The following is a 25,245-nucleotide window of genomic DNA, read 5'->3' as shown; positions in this document are numbered from 1 at the left end:
CAGCTCCATGTTATCACTCTCTGTGGTCCTCCATCACCAGTGACATCTCCTGTGACCAGCTCCATGTCATCACTGTCTGTGGTCCCTCCATCACCAGTGGCATCTCCTGTGACCAGCTCCATGTCATCACTGTCTGTGGTCCCTCCATCACCAGTGACATCTGTCACCAGCTCCATATTATCACTCTCTGTGGTCCCTCCATCACCAGTGACATCTCCTGTCACCAGCCCCATGTTATCACTCTCTGTGGTCCCTCCATCACCAGTGACATCTCCTGTTACCAGCTCCATGTCATCACTCTCTGTGGTCCCTCCATCACCAGTGATGTCATCACTGTCTGTGGTCCCTCCATCACCAGTGACATCTCCTGTGACCAGCTCCATGTCATCACTGTCTGTGGTCCCTCCATCACCAGTGACATCTCCGGTCACCAGCTCCATGTTATCACTCTCTGTGGTCCCTCATCACCATTAACATCTCCTGTCACCAGCTCCATGTCATCGCTGTCTGTGGTCCCTCCATCACCAGTGACATCTCCTGTCACCAGCTCCATGTCATCACTGTCTGTGGTCCCTCCATCACCAGTGACATCTCCTGTCACCAGCTCCATGTCATCACTGTCTGGGGTTCCTCCATCACCAGTGACATCTCTTGTCACCAGCTCCATGTCATCACTGTCTGTGGTTCCTCCATCACCAGTGACATCTCCTGTCACCAGCTCCATGTTATGACTCTCTGTGGTCCCTCCATCACCACTGACATCTCCTGTTACCAGGTCCATGTTATCACTCTCTGTGGTCCCTCCATCACCAGTGACATCTCCTGTCACCAGCTCCATGTCATCACTGTCTGTGGTCCCTCCATCACCACTGACATCTCCTGTCAACAGCTCAATGTCATCACTGTCTGTGGTCTGTCCATCACCAGTTGCATCTCCTGTCACCAGCTCCATGTCATCACTGTCTGTGGTCCCTCCATCACCAGTGACATCTGTCACCAGCTCCATGTCATCACTGTCTGTGGTCCCTCCATCACCAGTGACATCTATTGTCACCAGCTCCATGTCATCACTCTCTGTGGTCCCTCCATCACCACTGACATCTCCTGTCAACAGCTCCATGTCATCACTCTCTGTGGTCCCTCCATCACCACTGACATCTCCTGTCACCAGCTCCATGTCATCACTGTCTGTGGTCCCTCCATCACCATTGACATCTCCTGTCACCAGCTCCATGTCATCACTCTCTGTGGTCCCCCCATCACCACTAACATCTCCTGTCAACAGCTCCATGTCATCACTGTCTGTGGTCCCTCCATCACCAGTGACATCTTCTGTCACCAGCTCCATGTCATCACTGTCTGTGGTCCCTCTATCACCAGTGACATCTGTCACCAGCTCCATGTTATCACTCTCTGTGGTCCTCCATCACCAGTGACATCTCCTGTGACCAGCTCCATGTCATCACTGTCTGTGGTCCCTCCATCACCAGTGGCATCTCCTGTGACCAGCTCCATGTCATCACTGTCTGTGGTCCCTCCATCACCAGTGACATCTGTCACCAGCTCCATATTATCACTCTCTGTGGTCCCTCCATCACCAGTGACATCTCCTGTCACCAGCCCCATGTTATCACTCTCTGTGGTCCCTCCATCACCAGTGACATCTCCTGTTACCAGCTCCATGTCATCACTCTCTGTGGTCCCTCCATCACCAGTGATGTCATCACTGTCTGTGGTCCCTCCATCACCAGTGACATCTCCTGTGACCAGCTCCATGTCATCACTGTCTGTGGTCCCTCCATCACCAGTGACATCTCCGGTCACCAGCTCCATGTTATCACTCTCTGTGGTCCCTCATCACCATTAACATCTCCTGTCACCAGCTCCATGTCATCGCTGTCTGTGGTCCCTCCATCACCAGTGACATCTCCTGTCACCAGCTCCATGTCATCACTGTCTGTGGTCCCTCCATCACCAGTGACATCTCCTGTCACCAGCTCCATGTCATCACTGTCTGGGGTTCCTCCATCACCAGTGACATCTCTTGTCACCAGCTCCATGTCATCACTGTCTGTGGTTCCTCCATCACCAGTGACATCTCCTGTCACCAGCTCCATGTTATGACTCTCTGTGGTCCCTCCATCACCACTGACATCTCCTGTTACCAGGTCCATGTTATCACTCTCTGTGGTCCCTCCATCACCAGTGACATCTCCTGTCACCAGCTCCATGTCATCACTGTCTGTGGTCCCTCCATCACCACTGACATCTCCTGTCAACAGCTCAATGTCATCACTGTCTGTGGTCTCTCCATCACCAGTTGCATCTCCTGTCACCAGCTCCATGTCATCACTGTCTGTGGTCCCTCCATCACCAGTGACATCTGTCACCAGCTCCATGTCATCACTGTCTGTGGTCCCTCCATCACCAGTGACATCTATTGTCACCAGCTCCATGTCATCACTCTCTGTGGTCCCTCCATCACCACTGACATCTCCTGTCAACAGCTCCATGTCATCACTCTCTGTGGTCCCTCCATCACCACTGACATCTCCTGTCACCAGCTCCATGTCATCACTGTCTGTGGTCCCTCCATCACCATTGACATCTCCTGTCACCAGCTCCATGTCATCACTCTCTGTGGTCCCCCCATCACCACTAACATCTCCTGTCAACAGCTCCATGTCATCACTGTCTGTGGTCCCTCCATCACCAGTGACATCTTCTGTCACCAGCTCCATGTCATCACTGTCTGTGGTCCCTCTATCACCAGTGACATCTGTCACCAGCTCCATGTCATCACTGTCTGTGGTCCCTCCATCACCAGTGACATCTACTGTCACCAGCTCCATGTCATCACTCTCTGTGGTCCCTCCATCACGAGTGACATCTCCTGTGACCAGCTCCATGTCATCATTGTCTGTGGTCCCTCCTTCACCAGTGACATCTCCTGTCACCAGCTCCATGTTATCACTCTCTGTGGTCCCTCCATCACCACTGACATCTCCTGTCAACAGCTCCATGTCATCACTGTCTGTGGTCCCTCCATCACCACTGACATCTCCTGTGACCAGCTCCATGTCATCATTGTCTGTGGTCCCTCCTTCACCAGTGACATCTCCTGTCACCAGCTCCATGTCATCACTCTCTGAGGTCCCTCCATCACCAGTGACATCTCCTGTGACCAGCTCCATGTCATCACTCTCTGTGGTCCCTCCATCACCAGTGGCATATCCTGTCACCAGCCCCATGTTATCACTCTCTGTGGTCCCTCCATCACCAGTGACATTTCCTGTGACCAGCTCCATGTCATCACTCTCTGTGGTCCCTCCATCACCAGTGACGTCATCACTGTCTGTGGTCCCTCCATCACCAGTGACATCTCCTGTGACCAGCTCCATGTCATCACTGTCTGTGGTCCCTCCATCACCAGTGACATCTCCTGTGACCAGCTCCATGTCATCACTGTCTGTGGTCCCTCCATCACCAGTGACATCTCCTGTCACCAGCTCCATGTTATCACTGTCTGTGGTCCCTCCATCACCATTGACATCTCCTGTCACCAGCTCCATGTCATCCCTGTCTGTGGTCCCTCCATCACCAGTGACATCTGTCACCAGCTCATTGTCATCACTGTCTGTGGTCCCTCCATCACCACTGACATCTCCTGTCACCAGCTCCATGTCATCACTCTCTGTGGTCCCTCCATCACCACTGACATCTCCTGTCACCAGCTCCATGTCATCACTGTCTGTGGTCCCTCCATCACCACTGACATTTCCTGTCACCAGCTCCATGTCATCACTGTCTGTGGTCCCTCCATCACCACTGACATCTCCTGTCACCAGCTCCATGTCATCACTGTCTGTGGTCCCTCCATCACCAGTGACATATCCTGTCACCAGCTCCATGTCATCACTGTCTGTGGTCCCTCCATCACCAGTGACATCTCCTGTCACCAGCTCCATGTCATCACTGTCTGTGGTTCCTCCATCACCAGTGACATCTCCTGTCACCAGCTCCATGTCATCACTGTCTGTGGTTCCTCCATCACTAGTGACATCTCCTGTCACCAGCTCCATGTTATGACTCTCTGTGGTCCCTCCATCACCAGTGACATCTCCTGTTACCAGGTCCATGTTATCACTCTCTGTGGTCCCTCCATCAGCAGTGACATCTCCTGTCACCAGCTCCATGTCATCACTGTCTGTGGTCCCTCCATCACCACTGACATCTCCTGTCAACAGCTCAATGTCATCCCTGTCTGTGGTCTCTCCATCACCAGTTGCATCTCCTGTCACCAGCTCCATGTCATCACTGTCTGTGGTCCCTCCATCACCAGTGACATCTGTCACCAGCTCCATGTCATCACTGTCTGTGGTCCCTCCATCACCACTGACATCTCCTGTGACCAGCTCCATGTCATCATTGTCTGTGGTCCCTCCTTCACCACTGACATCTCCTGTCACCAGCTCCATGTTATCACTCTCTGTGATCCCTCCATCACCACTGACATCTTCTGTGACCAGCTCCATGTCATCACTGTCTCTGGTCCCTCCTTCACCAGTGACATCTCCTGTCACCAGCTCAATGTTATCACTCTCTGTGGTCCCTCCATCACCAGTGACATCTCCTGTGACCAGCTCCATGTCATCACTGTCTGTGGTCCCTCCTTCACCAGAGACATCTCCTGTCACCAGCTCCATGTCATCACTGTCTGTGGTCCCTCCATCACCACTGACATCTCCTGTCACCAGCTCCATGTAATCACTGTCTGTGGTCCCTCCATCACCACTGACATCTCCTGTGTCCAGCTCCATGTCATCATTGTCTGTGGTCCCTCCTTCACCAGTGACATCTCCTGTCACCAGCTCCATGTTATCACTCTCTGTGGTCCCTCCATCACCAGTGACATCTCCTGTGACCAGCTCCATGTCATCACTGTCTGTGGTCCCTCCATCACCAGTGGCATCTCCTGTGACCAGCTCCATGTCATCACTGTCTGTGGTCCCTCCATCACCAGTGACATCTGTCACCAGCTCCATATTATCACTCTCTGTGGTCCCTCCATCACCAGTGACATCTCCTCTCACCAGCCCCATGTTATCACTCTCTGTGGTCCCTCCATCACCAGTAACATCTCCTGTTACCAGCTCCATGTCATCACTCTCTGTGGTCCCTCCATCACCAGTGATGTCATCACTGTCTGTGGTCCCTCCATCACCAGTGACATCTCCTGTCACCAGCTCCATGTTATCACTCTCTGTGGTCCCTCATCACCATTAACATCTCCTGTCACCAGCTCCATGTCATCGCTGTCTGTGGTCCCTCCATCACCAGTGACATCTCCTGTCACCAGCTCCATGTCATCACTGTCTGTGGTCCCTCCATCACCAGTGACATCTCCTGTCACCAGCTCCATGTCATCACTGTCTGTGGTTCCTCCATCACCAGTGACATCTCTTGTCACCAGCTCCATGTCATCACTGTCTGTGGTTCCTCCATCACCAGTGACATCTCCTGTCACCAGCTCCATGTTATGACTCTCTGTGGTCCCTCCATCACCACTGACATCTCCTGTTACCAGGTACATGTTATCACTCTCTGTGGTCTCTCCATCACCAGTGACATCTCCTGTCACCAGCTCCATGTCATCACTGTCTGTGGTCCCTCCATCACCACTGACATCTCCTGTCAACAGCTCAATGTCATCACTGTCTGTGGTCTCTCCATCACCAGTTGCATCTCCTGTCACCAGCTCCATGTCATCACTGTCTGTGGTCCCTCCATCACCAGTGACATCTCCTGTCACCAGCTCCATGTCATCACTGTCTGTGGTTCCTCCATCACCAGTGACATCTCCTGTCACCAGCTCCATGTCATCACTGTCTGTGGTTCCTCCATCACTAGTGACATCTCCTGTCACCAGCTCCATGTTATGACTCTCTGTGGTCCCTCCATCACCAGTGACATCTCCTGTTACCAGGTCCATGTTATCACTCTCTGTGGTCCCTCCATCACCAGTGACATCTCCTGTCACCAGCTCCATGTCATCACTGTCTGTGGTCCCTCCATCACCACTGACATCTCCTGTCAACAGCTCAATGTCATCCCTGTCTGTGGTCTCTCCATCACCAGTTGCATCTCCTGTCACCAGCTCCATGTCATCACTGTCTGTGGTCCCTCCATCACCAGTGACATCTGTCACCAGCTCCATGTCATCACTGTCTGTGGTCCCTCCATCACCACTGACATCTCCTGTGACCAGCTCCATGTCATCATTGTCTGTGGTCCCTCCTTCACCACTGACATCTCCTGTCACCAGCTCCATGTTATCACTCTCTGTGATCCCTCCATCACCACTGACATCTTCTGTGACCAGCTCCATGTCATCACTGTCTGTGGTCCTTCCTTCACCAGTGACATCTCCTGTCACCAGCTCAATGTTATCACTCTCTGTGGTCCCTCCATCACCAGTGACATCTCCTGTGACCAGCTCCATGTCATCACTGTCTGTGGTCCCTCCTTCACCAGTGACATCTCCTGTCACCAGCTCCATGTCATCACTGTCTGTGGTCCCTCCATCACCACTGACATCTCCTGTCACCAGCTCCATGTAATCACTGTCTGTTGTCCCTCCATCACCACTGACATCTCCTGTGTCCAGCTCCATGTCATCATTGTCTGTGGTCCCTCCTTCACCAGTGACATCTCCTGTCACCAGCTCCATGTTATCACTCTCTGTGGTCCCTCCATCACCAATGACATCTCCTGTGACCAGCTCCATGTCATCACTGTCTGTGGTCCCTCCATCACCAGTGGCATCTCCTGTGACCAGCTCCATGTCATCACTGTCTGTGGTCCCTCCATCACCAGTGACATCTGTCACCAGCTCCATATTATCACTCTCTGTGGTCCCTCCATCACCAGTGACATCTCCTGTCACCAGCCCCATGTTATCACTCTCTGTGGTCCCTCCATCACCAGTGACATCTCCTGTTACCAGCTCCATGTCATCACTCTCTGTGGTCCCTCCATCACCAGTGATGTCATCACTGTCTGTGGTCCCTCCATCACCAGTGACATCTCCTGTGACCAGCTCCATGTCATCACTGTCTGTGGTCCCTCCATCACCAGTGACATCTCCTGTCACCAGCTCCATGTTATCACTCTCTGTGGTCCCTCATCACCATTAACATCTCCTGTCACCAGCTCCATGTCATCGCTGTCTGTGGTCCCTCCATCACCAGTGACATCTCCTGTCACCAGCTCCATGTCATCACTGTCTGTGGTCCCTCCATCACCAGTGACATCTCCTGTCACCAGCTCCATGTCATCACTGTCTGTGGTTCCTCCATCACCAGTGACATCTCTTGTCACCAGCTCCATGTCATCACTGTCTGTGGTTCCTCCATCACCAGTGACATCTCCTGTCACCAGCTCCATGTTATGACTCTCTGTGGTCCCTCCATCACCACTGACATCTCCTGTTACCAGGTCCATGTTATCACTCTCTGTGGTCCCTCCATCACCAGTGACATCTCCTGTCACCAGCTCCATGTCATCACTGTCTGTGGTCCCTCCATCACCACTGACATCTCCTGTCAACAGCTCAATGTCATCACTGTCTGTGGTCTCTCCATCACCAGTTGCATCTCCTGTCACCAGCTCCATGTCATCACTGTCTGTGGTCCCTCCATCACCAGTGACATCTGTCACCAGCTCCATGTCATCACTGTCTGTGGTCCCTCCATCACCAGTGACATCTATTGTCACCAGCTCCATGTCATCACTCTCTGTGGTCCCTCCATCACCACTGACATCTCCTGTCAACAGCTCCATGTCATCACTCTCTGTGGTCCCTCCATCACCACTGACATCTCCTGTCACCAGCTCCATGTCATCACTGTCTGTGGTCCCTCCATCACCATTGACATCTCCTGTCACCAGCTCCATGTCATCACTCTCTGTGGTCCCCCCATCACCACTAACATCTCCTGTCAACAGCTCCATGTCATCACTGTCTGTGGTCCCTCCATCACCAGTGACATCTTCTGTCACCACCTCCATGTCATCACTGTCTGTGGTCCCTCTATCACCAGTGACATCTGTCACCAGCTCCATGTCATCACTGTCTGTGGTCCCTCCATCACCAGTGACATCTACTGTCACCAGCTCCATGTCATCACTCTCTGTGGTCCCTCCATCACGAGTGACATCTCCTGTGACCAGCTCCATGTCATCATTGTCTGTGGTCCCTCCTTCACCAGTGACATCTCCTGTCACCAGCTCCATGTTATCACTCTCTGTGGTCCCTCCATCACCACTGACATCTCCTGTCAACAGCTCCATGTCATCACTGTCTGTGGTCCCTCCATCACCACTGACATCTCCTGTGACCAGCTCCATGTCATCATTGTCTGTGGTCCCTCCTTCACCAGTGACATCTCCTGTCACCAGCTCCATGTCATCACTCTCTGAGGTCCCTCCATCACCAGTGAGATCTCCTGTGACCAGCTCCATGTCATCACTGTCTGTGGTCCCTCCATCACCAGTGGCATATCCTGTGACCAGCTCCATGTCATCACTGTCTGTGGTCCCTCCATCACCAGTGACATCTGTCACCAGCTCCATGTTATCACTCTCTGTGGTCCCTCCATCACCAGTGACATCTCCTGTCACCAGCCCCATGTTATCACTCTCTGTGGTCCCTCCATCACCAGTGACATTTCCTGTGACCAGCTCCATGTCATCACTCTCTGTGGTCCCTCCATCACCAGTGACGTCATCACTGTCTGTGGTCCCTCCATCACCAGTGACATCTCCTGTGACCAGCTCCATGTCATCACTGTCTGTGGTCCCTCCATCACCAGTGACATCTCCTGTGACCAGCTCCATGTCATCACTGTCTGTGGTCCCTCCATCACCAGTGACATCTCCTGTAACCAGCTCCATGTTATCACTGTCTGTGGTCCCTCCATCACCATTGACATCTCCTGTCACCAGCTCCATGTCATCCCTGTCTGTGGTCCCTCCATCACCAGTGACATCTGTCACCAGCTCAATGTCATCACTGTCTGTGGTCCCTCCATCACCACTGACATCTCCTGTCACCAGCTCCATGTCATCACTCTCTGTGGTCCCTCCATCACCACTGACATCTCCTGTCACCAGCTCCATGTCATCACTGTCTGTGGTCCCTCCATCACCACTGACATCTCCTGTCACCAGCTCCATGTCATCACTGTCTGTGGTCCCTCCATCACCACTGACATCTCCTGTCACCAGCTCCATGTCATCACTGTCTGTGGTCCCTCCATCACCAGTGACATCTCCTGTCACCAGCTCCATGTCATCACTGTCTGTGGTCCCTCCATCACCAGTGACATCTCCTGTCACCAGCTCCATGTCATCACTGTCTGTGGTTCCTCCATCACCAGTGACATCTCCTGTCACCAGCTCCATGTCATCACTGTCTGTGGTTCCTCCATCACTAGTGACATCTCCTGTCACCAGCTCCATGTTATGACTCTCTGTGGTCCCTCCATCACCAGTGACATCTCCTGTTACCAGGTCCATGTTATCACTCTCTGTGGTCCCTCCATCAGCAGTGACATCTCCTGTCACCAGTTCCATGTCATCACTGTCTGTGGTCCCTCCATCACCACTGACATCTCCTGTCAACAGCTCAATGTCATCCCTGTCTGTGGTCTCTCCATCACCAGTTGCATCTCCTGTCACCAGCTCCATGTCATCACTGTCTGTGGTCCCTCCATCACCAGTGACATCTCCTGTCACCAGCTCCATGTCATCACTGTCTGTGGTCCCTCCATCACCAGTGACATCTCCTGTCACCAGCTCCATGTCATCACTGTCTGTGGTTCCTCCATCACCAGTGACATCTCCTGTCACCAGCTCCATGTCATCACTGTCTGTGGTTCCTCCATCACTAGTGACATCTCCTGTCACCAGCTCCATGTTATGACTCTCTGTGGTCCCTCCATCACCAGTGACATCTCCTGTTACCAGGTCCATGTTATCACTCTCTGTGGTCCCTCCATCAGCAGTGACATCTCCTGTCACCAGCTCCATGTCATCACTGTCTGTGGTCCCTCCATCACCACTGACATCTCCTGTCAACAGCTCAATGTCATCCCTGTCTGTGGTCTCTCCATCACCAGTTGCATCTCCTGTCACCAGCTCCATGTCATCACTGTCTGTGGTCCCTCCATCACCAGTGACATCTGTCACCAGCTCCATGTCATCACTGTCTGTGGTCCCTCCATCACCACTGACATCTCCTGTGACCAGCTCCATGTCATCATTGTCTGTGGTCCCTCCTTCACCACTGACATCTCCTGTCACCAGCTCCATGTTATCACTCTCTGTGATCCCTCCATCACCACTGACATCTTCTGTGACCAGCTCCATGTCATCACTGTCTGTGGTCCCTCCTTCACCAGTGACATCTCCTGTCACCAGCTCAATGTTATCACTCTCTGTGGTCCCTCCATCACCAGTGACATCTCCTGTGACCAGCTCCATGTCATCACTGTCTGTGGTCCCTCCTTCACCAGTGACATCTCCTGTCACCAGCTCCATGTCATCACTGTCTGTGGTCCCTCCATAACCACTGACATCTCCTGTCACCAGCTCCATGTAATCACTGTCTGTGGTCCCTCCATCACCACTGACATCTCCTGTGTCCAGCTCCATGTCATCATTGTCTGTGGTCCCTCCTTCACCAGTGACATCTCCTGTCACCAGCTCCATGTTATCACTCTCTGTGGTCCCTCCATCACCAGTGACATCTCCTGTGACCAGCTCCATGTCATCACTGTCTGTGGTCCCTCCATCACCAGTGGCATCTCCTGTGACCAGCTCCATGTCATCACTGTCTGTGGTCCCTCCATCACCAGTGACATCTGTCACCAGCTCCATATTATCACTCTCTGTGGTCCCTCCATCACCAGTGACATCTCCTGTCACCAGCCCCATGTTATCACTCTCTGTGGTCCCTCCATCACCAGTGACATCTCCTGTTACCAGCTCCATGTCATCACTCTCTGTGGTCCCTCCATCACCAGTGATGTCATCACTGTCTGTGGTCCCTCCATCACCAGTGACATCTCCTGTGACCAGCTCCATGTCATCACTGTCTGTGGTCCCTCCATCACCAGTGACATCTCCTGTCAGCAGCTCCATGTTATCACTCTCTGTGGTCCCTCATCACCATTAACATCTCCTGTCACCAGCTCCATGTCATCGCTGTCTGTGGTCCCTCCATCACCAGTGACATCTCCTGTCACCAGCTCCATGTCATCACTGTCTGTGGTCCCTCCATCACCAGTGACATCTCCTGTCACCAGCTCCATGTCATCACTGTCTGTGGTTCCTCCATCACCAGTGACATCTCTTGTCACCAGCTCCATGTCATCACTGTCTGTGGTTCCTCCATCACCAGTGACATCTCCTGTCACCAGCTCCATGTTATGACTCTCTGTGGTCCCTCCATCACCACTGACATCTCCTGTTACCAGGTACATGTTATCACTCTCTGTGGTCTCTCCATCACTAGTGACATCTCCTGTCACCAGCTCCATGTCATCACTGTCTGTGGTCCCTCCATCACCACTGACATCTCCTGTCAACAGCTCAATGTCATCACTGTCTGTGGTCTCTCCATCACCAGTTGCATCTCCTGTCACCAGCTCCATGTCATCACTGTCTGTGGTCCCTCCATCACCAGTGACATCTCCTGTCACCAGCTCCATGTCATCACTGTCTGTGGTTCCTCCATCACCAGTGACATCTCCTGTCACCAGCTCCATGTCATCACTGTCTGTGGTTCCTCCATCACTAGTGACATCTCCTGTCACCAGCTCCATGTTATGACTCTCTGTGGTCCCTCCATCACCAGTGACATCTCCTGTTACCAGGTCCATGTTATCACTCTCTGTGGTCCCTCCATCACCAGTGACATCTCCTGTCACCAGCTCCTTGTCATCACTGTCTGTGGTCCCTCCATCACCACTGACATCTCCTGTCAACAGCTCAATGTCATCCCTGTCTGTGGTCTCTCCATCACCAGTTGCATCTCCTGTCACCAGCTCCATGTCATCACTGTCTGTGGTCCCTCCATCACCAGTGACATCTGTCACCAGCTCCATGTCATCACTGTCTGTGGTCCCTCCATCACCACTGACATCTCCTGTGACCAGCTCCATGTCATCATTGTCTGTGGTCCCTCCTTCACCACTGACATCTCCTGTCACCAGCTCCATGTTATCACTCTCTGTGATCCCTCCATCACCACTGACATCTTCTGTGACCAGCTCCATGTCATCACTGTCTGTGGTCCTTCCTTCACCAGTGACATCTCCTGTCACCAGCTCAATGTTATCACTCTCTGTGGTCCCTCCATCACCAGTGACATCTCCTGTGACCAGCTCCATGTCATCACTGTCTGTGGTCCCTCCTTCACCAGTGACATCTCCTGTCACCAGCTCCATGTCATCACTGTCTGTGGTCCCTCCATCACCACTGACATCTCCTGTCACCAGCTCCATGTAATCACTGTCTGTTGTCCCTCCATCACCACTGACATCTCCTGTGTCCAGCTCCATGTCATCATTGTCTGTGGTCCCTCCTTCACCAGTGACATCTCCTGTCACCAGCTCCATGTTATCACTCTCTGTGGTCCCTCCATCACCAATGACATCTCCTGTGACCAGCTCCATGTCATCACTGTCTGTGGTCCCTCCATCACCAGTGGCATCTCCTGTGACCAGCTCCATGTCATCACTGTCTGTGGTCCCTCCATCACCAGTGACATCTGTCACCAGCTCCATATTATCACTCTCTGTGGTCCCTCCATCACCAGTGACATCTCCTGTCACCAGCCCCATGTTATCACTCTCTGTGGTCCCTCCATCACCAGTGACATCTCCTGTTACCAGCTCCATGTCATCACTCTCTGTGGTCCCTCCATCACCAGTGATGTCATCACTGTCTGTGGTCCCTCCATCACCAGTGACATCTCCTGTGACCAGCTCCATGTCATCACTGTCTGTGGTCCCTCCATCACCAGTGACATCTCCTGTCACCAGCTCCATGTTATCACTCTCTGTGGTCCCTCATCACCATTAACATCTCCTGTCACCAGCTCCATGTCATCGCTGTCTGTGGTCCCTCCATCACCAGTGACATCTCCTGTCACCAGCTCCATGTCATCACTGTCTGTGGTCCCTCCATCACCAGTGACATCTCCTGTCACCAGCTCCATGTCGTCACTGTCTGTGGTTCCTCCATCACCAGTGACATCTCTTGTCACCAGCTCCATGTCATCACTGTCTGTGGTTCCTCCATCACCAGTGACATCTCCTGTCACCAGCTCCATGTTATGACTCTCTGTGGTCCCTCCATCACCACTGACATCTCCTGTTACCAGGTCCATGTTATCACTCTCTGTGGTCCCTCCATCACCAGTGACATCTCCTGTCACCAGCTCCATGTCATCACTGTCTGTGGTCCCTCCATCACCACTGACATCTCCTGTCAACAGCTCAATGTCATCACTGTCTGTGGTCTCTCCATCATCAGTTGCATCTCCTGTCACCAGCTCCATGTCATCACTGTCTGTGGTCCCTCCATCACCAGTGACATCTGTCACCAGCTCCTTGTCATCACTGTCTGTGGTCCCTCCATCACCAGTGACATCTATTGTCACCAGCTCCATGTCATCACTCTCTGTGGTCCCTCCATCACCACTGACATCTCCTGTCAACAGCTCCATGTCATCACTCTCTGTGGTCCCTCCATCACCACTGACATCTCCTGTCACCAGCTCCATGTCATCACTGTCTGTGGTCCCTCCATCACCATTGACATCTCCTGTCACCAGCTCCATGTCATCACTCTCTGTGGTCCCCCCATCACCACTAACATCTCCTGTCAACAGCTCCATGTCATCATTGTCTGTGGTCCCTCCTTCACCAGTGACATCTCCTGTCACCAGCTCCATGTTATCACTCTCTGTGGTCCCTCCATCACCAGTGACATCTCCTGTGACCAGCTCCATGTCATCACTGTCTGTGGTCCCTCCATCACCAGTGGCATCTCCTGTGACCAGCTCCATGTCATCACTGTCTGTGGTCCCTCCATCACCAGTGACATCTGTCACCAGCTCCATATTATCACTCTCTGTGGTCCCTCCATCACCAGTGACATCTCCTGTCACCAGCCCCATGTTATCACTCTCTGTGGTCCCTCCATCACCAGTGACATCTCCTGTTACCAGCTCCATGTCATCACTCTCTGTGGTCCCTCCATCACCAGTGATGTCATCACTGTCTGTGGTCCCTCCATCACCAGTGACATCTCCTGTGACCAGCTCCATGTCATCACTGTCTGTGGTCCCTCCATCACCAGTGACATCTCCTGTCACCAGCTCCATGTTATCACTCTCTGTGGTCCCTCATCACCATTAACATCTCCTGTCACCAGCTCCATGTCATCGCTGTCTGTGGTCCCTCCATCACCAGTGACATCTCCTGTCACCAGCTCCATGTCATCACTGTCTGTGGTCCCTCCATCACCAGTGACATCTCCTGTCACCAGCTCCATGTCATCACTGTCTGTGGTTCCTCCATCACCAGTGACATCTCTTGTCACCAGCTCCATGTCATCACTGTCTGTGGTTCCTCCATCACCAGTGACATCTCCTGTCACCAGCTCCATGTTATGACTCTCCGTGGTCCCTCCATCACCACTGACATCTCCTGTTACCAGGTACATGTTATCACTCTCTGTGGTCTCTCCATCACCAGTTGCATCTCCTGTCACCAGCTCCATGTCATCACTGTCTGTGGTCCCTCCATCACCAGTGACATCTCCTGTCACCAGCTCCATGTCATCACTGTCTGTGGTTCCTCCATCACCAGTGACATCTCCTGTCACCAGCTCCATGTCATCACTGTCTGTGGTTCCTCCATCACTAGTGACATCTCCTGTCACCAGCTCCATGTTATGACTCTCTGTGGTCCCTCCATCACCAGTGACATCTCCTGTTACCAGGTCCATGTTATCACTCTCTGTGGTCCCTCCATCACCAGTGACATCTCCTGTCACCAGCTCCTTGTCATCACTGTCTGTGGTCCCTCCATCACCACTGACATCTCCTGTCAACAGCTCAATGTCATCCCTGTCTGTGGTCTCTCCATCACCAGTTGCATCTCCTGTCACCAGCTCCATGTCATCACTGTCTGTGGTCCCTCCATCACCAGTGACATCTGTCACCAGCTCCATGTCATCACTGTCTGTGGTCCCTCCATCACCACTGACATCTCCTGTGACCAGCTCCATGTCATCATTGTCTGTGGTCCCTCCGTCACCACTGACATCTCCTGTCACCAGCTCCATGTTATCACTCTCTGTGATCCCTCCATCACCACTGACATCTTCTGTGACCAGCTCCATGTCATCACTGTCTGTGGTCCTTCCTTCACCAGTGACATCTCCTGTCACCAGCTCAATGTTATCACTCTCTGTGGTCCCTCCATCACCAGTGACATCTCCTGTGACCAGCTCCATGTCATCACTGTCTGTGGTCCCTCCTTCACCAGTGACATCTCCTGTCACCAGCTCCATGTCATCACTGTCTGTTGTCCCTCCATCACCACTGACATCTCCTGTCACCAGCTCCATGTAATCACTGTCTGTTGTCCCTCCATCACCACTGACATCTCCTGTGTCCAGCTCCATGTCATCATTGTCTGTGGTCCCTCCTTCACCAGTGACATCTCCTGTCACCAGCTCCATGTTATCACTCTCTGTGGTCCCTCCATCACCAATGACATCTCCTGTGACCAGCTCCATGTCATCACTGTCTGTGGTCCCTCCATCACCAGTGGCATCTCCTGTGACCAGCTCCATGTCATCACTGTCTGTGGTCCCTCCATCACCAGTGACATCTGTCACCAGCTCCATATTATCACTCTCTGTGGTCCCTCCATCACCAGTGACATCTCCTGTCACCAGCCCCATGTTATCACTCTCTGTGGTCCCTCCATCACCAGTGACATCTCCTGTTACCAGCTCCATGTCATCACTCTCTGTGGTCCCTCCATCACCAGTGATGTCATCACTGTCTGTGGTCCCTCCATCACCAGTGACATCTCCTGTGACCAGGTCCATGTCATCACTGTCTGTGGTCCCTCCATCACCAGTGACATCTCCTGTCACCAGCTCCATGTTATCACTCTCTGTGGTCCCTCATCACCATTAATATCTCCTGTCACCAGCTCCATGTCATCGCTGTCTGTGGTCCCTCCATCACCAGTGACATCTCCTGTCACCAGCTCCATGTCATCACTGTCTGTGGTCCCTCCATCACCAGTGACATCTCCTGTCACCAGCTCCATGTCGTCACTGTCTGTGGTTCCTCCATCACCAGTGACATCTCTTGTCACCAGCTCCATGTCATCACTGTCTGTGGTTCCTCCATCACCAGTGACATCTCCTGTCACCAGCTCCATGTTATGACTCTCTGTGGTCCCTCCATCACCACTGACATCTCCTGTTACCAGGTCCATGTTATCACTCTCTGTGGTCCCTCCATCACCAGTGACATCTCCTGTCACCAGCTCCATGTCATCACTGTCTGTGGTCCCTCCATCACCACTGACATCTCCTGTCAACAGCTCAATGTCATCACTGTCTGTGGTCTCTCCATCACCAGTTGCATCTCCTGTCACCAGCTCCATGTCATCACTGTCTGTGGTCCCTCCATCACCAGTGACATCTGTCACCAGCTCCTTGTCATCACTGTCTGTGGTCCCTCCATCACCAGTGACATCTATTGTCACCAGCTCCATGTCATCACTCTCTGTGGTCCCTCCATCACCACTGACATCTCCTGTCAACAGCTCCATGTCATCACTCTCTGTGGTCCCTCCATCACCACTGACATCTCCTGTCACCAGCTCCATGTCATCACTGTCTGTGGTCCCTCCATCACCATTGACATCTCCTGTCACCAGCTCCATGTCATCACTCTCTGTGGTCCCCCCATCACCACTAACATCTCCTGTCAACAGCTCCATGTCATCACTGTCTGTGGTCCCTCCATCACCAGTGACATCTTCTGTCACCAGCTCCATGTCATCACTGTCTGTGGTCCCTCTATCACCAGTGACATCTGTCACCAGCTCCATGTCATCACTGTCTGTGGTCCCTCCATCACCAGTGACATCTACTGTCACCAGCTCCATGTCATCACTCTCTTTGGTCCCTCCATCACGAGTGACATCTCCTGTGACCAGCTCCATGTCATCATTGTCTGTGGTCCCTCCTTCACCAGTGACATTTCCTGTCACCAGCTCCATGTTATCACTCTCTGTGGTCCCTCCATCACCACTGACATCTCCTGTCAACAGCTCCATGTCATCACTGTCTGTGGTCCCTCCATCACCACTGACATCTCCTGTGACCAGCTCCATGTCATCATTGTCTGTGGTCCCTCCTTCACCAGTGACATCTCCTGTCACCAGCTCCATGTCATCACTCTCTGAGGTCCCTCCATCACCAGTGACATCTCCTGTGACCAGCTCCATGTCATCACTGTCTGTGGTCCCTCCATCACCAGTGGCATATCCTGTGACCAGCTCCATGTCATCACTGTCTGTGGTCCCTCCATCACCAGTGACATCTGTCACCAGCTCCATGTTATCACTCTCTGTGGTCCCTCCATCACCAGTGACATCTCCTGTCACCAGCCCCATGTTATCACTCTCTGTGGTCCCTCCATCACCAGTGACATTTCCTGTGACCAGCTCCATGTCATCACTCTCTGTGGTCCCTCCATCACCAGTGACGTCATCACTGTCTGTGGTCCCTCCATCACCAGTGACATCTCCTGTGACCAGCTCCATGTCATCACTGTCTGTGGTCCCTCCATCACCAGTGACATCTCCTGTGACCAGCTCCATGTCATCACTGTCTGTGGTCCCTCCATCACCAGTGACATCTCCTGTCACCAGCTCCATGTTATCACTGTCTGTGGTCCCTCCATCACCATTGACATCTCCTGTCACCAGCTCCATGTCATCCCTGTCTGTGGTCCCTCCATCACCAGTGACATCTGTCACCAGCTCAATGTCATCACTGTCTGTGGTCCCTCCATCACCACTGACATCTCCTGTCACCAGCTCCATGTCATCACTCTCTGTGGTCCCTCCATCACCACTGACATCTCCTGTCACCAGCTCCATGTCATCACTGTCTGTGGTCCCTCCATCACCACTGACATCTCCTGTCACCAGCTCCATGTCATCACTGTCTGTGGTCCCTCCATCACCACTGACATCTCCTGTCACCAGCTCCATGTCATCACTGTCTGTGGTCCCTCCATCACCAGTGACATCTCCTGTCATCAGCTCCATGTCATCACTGTCTGTGGTCCCTCCATCACCAGTGACATCTCCTGTCACCAGCTCCATGTCATCACTGTCTGTGGTTCCTCCATCACCAGTGACATCTCCTGTCACCAGCTCCATGTCATCACTGTCTGTGGTTCCTCCATCACTAGTGACATCTCCTGTCACCAGCTCCATGTTATGACTCTCTGTGGTCCCTCCATCACCAGTGACATCTCCTGTTACCAGGTCCATGTTATCACTCTCTGTGGTCCCTCCATCAGCAGTGACATCTCCTGTCACCAGCTCCATGTCATCACTGTCTGTGGTCCCTCCATCACCACTGACATCTCCTGTCAACAGCTCAATGTCATCCCTGTCTGTGGTCTCTCCATCACCAGTTGCATCTCCTGTCACCAGCTCCATGTCATCACTGTCTGTGGTCCCTCCATCACCAGTGACATCTGTCACCAGCTCCATGTCATCACTGTCTGTGGTCCCTCCATCACCACTGACATCTCCTGTGACCAGCTCCATGTCATCATTGTCTGTGGTCCCTCCTTCACCACTGACATCTCCTGTCACCAGCTCCATGTTATCACTCTCTGTGATCCCTCCATCACCACTGACATCTTCTGTGACCAGCTCCATGTCATCACTGTCTGTGGTCCCTCCTTCACCAGTGACATCTCCTGTCACCAGCTCAATGTTATCACTCTCTGTGGTCCCTCCATCACCAGTGACATCTCCTGTGACCAGCTCCATGTCATCACTGTCTGTGGTCCCTCCTTCACCAGTGACATCTCCTGTCACCAGCTCCATGTCATCACTGTCTGTGGTCCCTCCATCACCCCTGACATCTCCTGTCACCAGCTCCATGTAATCACTGTCTGTGGTCCCTCCATCACCACTGACATCTCTTGTGTCCAGCTCCATGTCATCATTGTCTGTGGTCCCTCCTTCAACAGTGACATCTCCTGTCACCAGCTCCATGTTATCACTCTCTGTGGTCCCTCCATCACCAGTGACATCTCCTGTGACCAGCTCCATGTCATCACTGTCTGTGGTCCCTCCATCACCAGTGGCATCTCCTGTGACCAGCTCCATGTCATCACTGTCTGTGGTCCCTCCATCACCAGTGACATCTGTCACCAGCTCCAAATTATCACTCTCTGTGGTCCCTCCATCACCAGTGACATCTCCTGTCACCAGCCCCATGTTATCACTCTCTGTGGTCCCTCCATCACCAGTGACATCTCCTGTTACCAGCTCCATGTCATCACTCTCTGTGGTCCCTCCATCACCAGTGATGTCATCACTGTCTGTGGTCCCTCCATCACCAGTGACATCTCCTGTGACCAGCTCCATGTCATCACTGTCTGTGGTCCCTCCATCACCAGTGACATCTCCTGTCACCAGCTCCATGTTATCACTCTCTGTGGTCCCTCATCACCATTAACATCTCCTGTCACCAGCTCCATGTCATCGCTGTCTGTGGTCCCTCCATCACCAGTGACATCTCCTGTCACCAGCTCCATGTCATCACTGTCTGTGGTCCCTCCATCACCAGTGACATCTCCTGTCACCAGCTCCATGTCATCACTGTCTGTGGTTCCTCCATCACCAGTGACATCTCTTGTCACCAGCTCCATGTCATCACTCTCTGTGGTTCCTCCATCACCAGTGACATCTCCTGTCACCAGCTCCATGTTATGACTCTCTGTGGTCCCTCCATCACCACTGACATCTCCTGTTACCAGGTACATGTTATCACTCTCTGTGGTCTCTCCATCACCAGTGACATCTCCTGTCACCAGCTCCATGTCATCACTGTCTGTGGTCCCTCCATCACCACTGACATCTCCTGTCAACAGCTCAATGTCATCACTGTCTGTGGTCTCTCCATCACCAGTTGCATCTCCTGTCACCAGCTCCATGTCATCACTGTCTGTGGTCCCTCCATCACCAGTGACATCTGTCACCAGCTCCATGTCATCACTGTCTGTGGTCCCTCCATCACCAGTGACATCTATTGTCACCAGCTCCATGTCATCACTCTCTGTGGTCCCTCCATCACCACTGACATCTCCTGTCAACAGCTCCATGTCATCACTCTCTGTGGTCCCTCCATCACCACTGACATCTCCTGTCACCAGCTCCATGTCATCACTGTGTGTGGTCCCTCCATCACCATTGACATCTCCTGTCACCAGCTCCATGTCATCACTCTCTGTGGTCCCCCCATCACCACTAACATCTCCTGTCAACAGCTCCATGTCATCACTGTCTGTGGTCCCTCCATCACCAGTGACATCTTCTGTCACCAGCTCCATGTCATCACTGTCTGTGGTCCCTCTATCACCAGTGACATCTGTCACCAGCTCCATGTCATCACTGTCTGTGGTCCCTCCATCACCAGTGACATCTACTGTCACCAGCTCCATGTCATCACTCTCTGTGGTCCCTCCATCACGAGTGACATCTCCTGTGACCAGCTCCATGTCATCATTGTCTGTGGTCCCCCCTTCACCAGTGACATCTCCTGTCACCAGCTCCATGTTATCACTCTCTGTTGTCCCTCCATCACCACTGACATCTCCTGTCAACAGCTCCATGTCATCACTGTCTGTGGTCCCTCCATCACCACTGACATCTCCTGTGACCAGCTCCATATCATCATTGTCTGTGGTCCCTCCTTCACCAGTGACATCTTCTGTCACCAGCTCCATGTCATCACTCTCTGAGGTCCCTCCATCACCAGTGACATCTCCTGTGACCAGCTCCATGTCATCACTGTCTTTGGTCCCTCCATCACCAGTGGCATATCCTGTGACCAGCTCCATGTCATCACTGTCTGTGGTCCCTCCATCACCAGTGACATCTGTCACCAGCTCCATGTTATCACTCTCTGTGGTCCCTCCATCACCAGTGACATCTCCTGTCACCAGCCCCATGTTATCACTCTCTGTGGTCCCTCCATCACCAGTGACATTTCCTGTGACCAGCTCCATGTCATCACTCTCTGTGGTCCCTCCATCACCAGTGACGTCATCACTGTCTGTGGTCCCTCCATCACCAGTGACATCTCCTGTGACCAGCTCCATGTCATCACTGTCTGTGGTCCCTCCATCACCAGTGACATCTCCTGTGACCAGCTCCATGTCATCACTGTCTGTGGTCCCTCCATCACCAGTGACATCTCCTGTCACCAGCTCCATGTTATCACTCTCTGTGGTCCCTCCATCACCAGTGACATCTCCTGTCACCAGCTCCATGTCATCACTGTCTGTGGTCCCTCCATCACCAGTGACATCTCCTGTGACCAGCTCCATGTCATCACTGTCTGTGGTCCCTCCATCACCAGTGACATCTCCTGTCACCAGCTCCATGTTATCACTCTCTGTGGTCCCTCCATTACCAGTGACATCTCCTGTGACCAGCTCCATGTCATCACTGTCTGTGGTCCCTCCATCACCAGTGACATCTCCTGTCACCAGCTCCATGTTATCACCCTCTGTGGTCCCTCCATCACCATTAACATCTCCTGTCACCAGCTCCATGTCATCACTGTCTGTGGTTCCTCCATCACCGGTGACATCTCCTGTCACCAGCTCCATGTTATCACTGTCTGTGGTCCCTCCATCACCAGTGACATCTCCTGTCACCAGGAGGGAGGGACCACAATCACTAGTGACATCTCCTGTGACCAGCTCCATGTTATCGCTCTCTGTGGTCCCTCCATCACCAGTGACATCTCCTGTCACCAGCTCCATGTCATCGCTCTGTGTGGTCTCTCCATCACCAGTGACATCTGTCACCAGCTCCAATTTCATCACTGTCTGTGGTCCCTCCATCACCAGTGACATCTACTGTCACCAGCTCCATGTCATCACTGTCTGTGGTCCCTCCATCACCAGTGACATCTGTCACCAGCTCCAATTTCATCACTGTCTGTGGTCCCTCCATCACCAGTGACATCTACTGTCACCAGCTCCATGTCATCACTCTCTTTGGTCCCTCCATCACCACTGACATCTCCTGTCAACAGCTCCATGTCATCACTCTCTGTGGTCCCTCCATCACCACTGACATCTCCTGTCAACAGCTCCATGTCATCACTGTCTGTGGTCCCTCCATCACCAGTGACATCTCCTGTCACCAGCTCCATGTCATCACTCTCTGTGGTCCCTCCATCACCAGTGACATCTCCTGTCACCAGCTCCATGTCATCACTCTCTGTGGTCCCCCCATCACCACTAACATCTCCTGTCAACAGCTCCATGTCATCACTGTCTGTGGTCCCTCCATCACCAGCTCCATGTCATCACTGTCTGTGGTCCCTCTATCACCAGTGACATCTGTCACCAGCTCCATGTCATCACTGTCTGTGGTCCCTCCATCACCAGTGACATCTACTGTCAACAGCTCCATGTCATCAGTCTTTGTGGTCCCTCCATCACCAGTGACATCTCCTGTCAACAGCTCCATGTCATCACTGTCTGTGGTCCCTCCATCACCAGTGACATCTCCTCTCACCAGCTCACCGCATAGTCATTCAAAGCCAGGACTCTTTCCTGGAGCACATAGCTGTGAGTTTACCAAAGTATTCATAGTGGTTTCGGTAATTGTTTTCACACTAACTCTATATGTATACATGTCATATTGAAAGGCAAAAATACAAATTTAAACTAAATGTTTACCTTTTTCATGTAGTCCCAGTGGACCAATTATCCGCAGAAACTGGTCTTCCGACATCTGAAGAGAACACTTCACATGATGTAAGGACCCAATTTCGTCTTTTATGTACATTAACGTGTGTAAAAAAAATTTGGGTTATGTTGGCTGTGCTTTCATGTGAATATTTGTATTCATTGCTGCTATCAAAAGTTCCTAAATTATCTTTTAGGATTCTGTTGCACCTGATAATTTTGAGGGATGTGGAGCTGTGCAGGACTTGGCAGAGTTTTTGGTTAGCCTCAGAGATCACCGTCTGGTCTTGACTGGAGAAGAGGGCGTCAAGATCATCACCCTATGGCAGGCATTGGGGGAGTATGACAAGAGGAAGACCATTTACTCACCACATCACCAAACCTCCCTAAAACAAGGACAATTCAGAACCACAAAGAAGAATGTGGCACCAGGTGTGGAGAGCACCAAAAGGTATGTTAAATTTAGCAAACACAGGTTCTTGATTGTCTTAAAAGTTTTGTATAAAACAAACAAGACAACATAACTATGCACAGATATTAAAATTAACATCTAGACAACACAAAGCAAAACAGATAGAATAGAAAGGGGGGGGGGGGGGGGGGCAATACAAATAACAGAGTAAGGATCACAGATTTAAATTAATAATATGTATTCTGCTGTAATTTGCAGGTGTTTCGTTGGGGCTCATAGTCCTGCACAGTGGCCTGACTGCAACCGAGTGGTGGAGGCCATCTTCACAAGGCTCTGTGCCCTCTACTCAAACGTGGTGCGGTGTGATGGAGTGAGGGTGTCCCGCTTCATAATGGTGGTACATGCTTACAAGCACATCCAAGAGTGCATCCTCACCAATGCTAAGGTGATGAGCGAGACCACCATCCAGCTCCCAGAAGTTAATGCTGCAACAGTCACACAATGGTGAGTATGTTAGCATTGTTACAGCTAAGCCGAAATTTAAAGCAGCTGAGGGCCACACAGAGGGTTCAAGTAATTGACGCGGTTGACTAAATGTAGCTATGGCTGCTTTAACGGGTCTAGAAACAAATCAACAAGAGTCCAACTTCTGCTTTCTTCTCCATTATGAAAGATAAGATTTATTGCTCACGACATGGTCTTCAACAGACTGCAAGAATACATAATCAGTACAACGTAGTTGATCACACGATCTTTGGTATTATTGCTTAAATGTTTATTAATATTGGTTGCTTTATGTTTTCCCAGGTTCAGCAGGCGTTGCAAGTCACAGGAACAGGAGATTTTGAAGCAGGGTATCCGAGCCCCTGGCAGGACCTGAGAACCTTCGTGAGGCTATGCAGAAAGGACCGACTCTCTATTCCAGCAATTTGGCTGATCCTCACCTTTTTATCCTGCCACCAAACACTGCTGGGGAGGCAGAACTCAAGGGGAGGTCGCAACCTCAGGCCATCTTCCAGGCTCCACCATCACATCAAGGACGTCCTGTCATTGCACCAGCACCACCTGTCTCTCTCCCTTTCATTGTACCACCTGTGCAGCTTCCTACAGTGCCTGGTACCTCACAGGTGATGTTCTTCAACCTCCCATTACCTTCAGCTATGACACCATCAGCTCAGACACAGTCAAGCGGTTCCTTACTCCACTCAGCAATACGGAAAGATAAAACAGGAGAGGGAGCACACTGGAACTGTGACAAGAAATGATGTGAGGAAGACAGACGTCATTCTTTACAGAAAGTGCAACAGAGAGAAAGCCACCATCACATCTTCAGTACTTTGGCAACTGGTACTGCGAAGAGTCTGAGACTCAATCATATGGTGAATGGAGAGGGCTGTGCTGATGGAACGAGGTTATAGGGAAAAAAAGCCAGGAAATGACAACCCTCCAGCTTCTTAAAATTGCTCTTTCAGCACGTTATTTTTATTTGATTATTTGATTAATGTTTGATTATAGAGCAATTCTCCAACAATGACAGCTGTCTCTAAAATGTATAACAACTATGTGTGATGCATTTTGGTTATTTTTTTTAAGGCTTTTGGCTTTTAGTTTACCTTGTTATTTATGAGAGTTTTCTGAGATGAAAGTTCAATATTACTGATGTTCACTGGGTTGGGCGATTAACAGCTCAGGGATGGATGGGTCTCCAGTT

General features: G+C 51.9%; 1 protein-coding gene across 1 annotated transcript; it reads left to right on the top strand.

Moving 5' to 3' along the window:
• Positions 1-13,736: 13,736 nt before the first annotated feature.
• Positions 13,737-25,065, top strand: LOC143736507 (uncharacterized). The gene is made up of 8 exons (XM_077227208.1): positions 13,737-13,829; positions 13,904-13,997; positions 14,224-14,350; positions 22,896-23,002; positions 23,127-23,191; positions 23,320-23,573; positions 23,793-24,038; positions 24,342-25,065. The coding sequence occupies exons 1-8, from the start codon at positions 13,737-13,739 to the stop codon at positions 24,412-24,414; spliced, it is 1,059 nt and encodes a 352-aa protein (XP_077083323.1). The 3' UTR covers positions 24,415-25,065.
• Positions 25,066-25,245: the final 180 nt, after the last annotated feature.

This window comes from Siphateles boraxobius, unplaced genomic scaffold, assembly GCF_051911475.1.
Source record: "Siphateles boraxobius isolate OS27281-9 unplaced genomic scaffold, OSU_SipBor_1 130, whole genome shotgun sequence".
Lineage (NCBI taxonomy): Eukaryota > Metazoa > Chordata > Actinopteri > Cypriniformes > Leuciscidae > Siphateles > Siphateles boraxobius.
The sequence above is the reverse complement of the archived record's forward strand: the minus strand, read 5'-3'. Positions and strand labels throughout refer to the sequence as shown.

Excerpts from the sequence above, each read along its gene's own strand:
- LOC143736507 (XM_077227208.1), top strand. The coding sequence starts at position 13,737 with ATGTCATCACTCTCTGTGGTCCCTCCATCACCACTGACATCTCCTGTC. Across the intron at positions 13,830-13,903 it reads TGGTCCCTCCATCACCACTG|CTCCATGTCATCACTCTCTG; the intron begins ACATCTCCTGTC and ends TCCTGTCACCAG. Across the intron at positions 23,003-23,126 it reads CTTTCCTGGAGCACATAGCT|TCCCAGTGGACCAATTATCC; the intron begins GTGAGTTTACCA and ends TTTTTCATGTAG.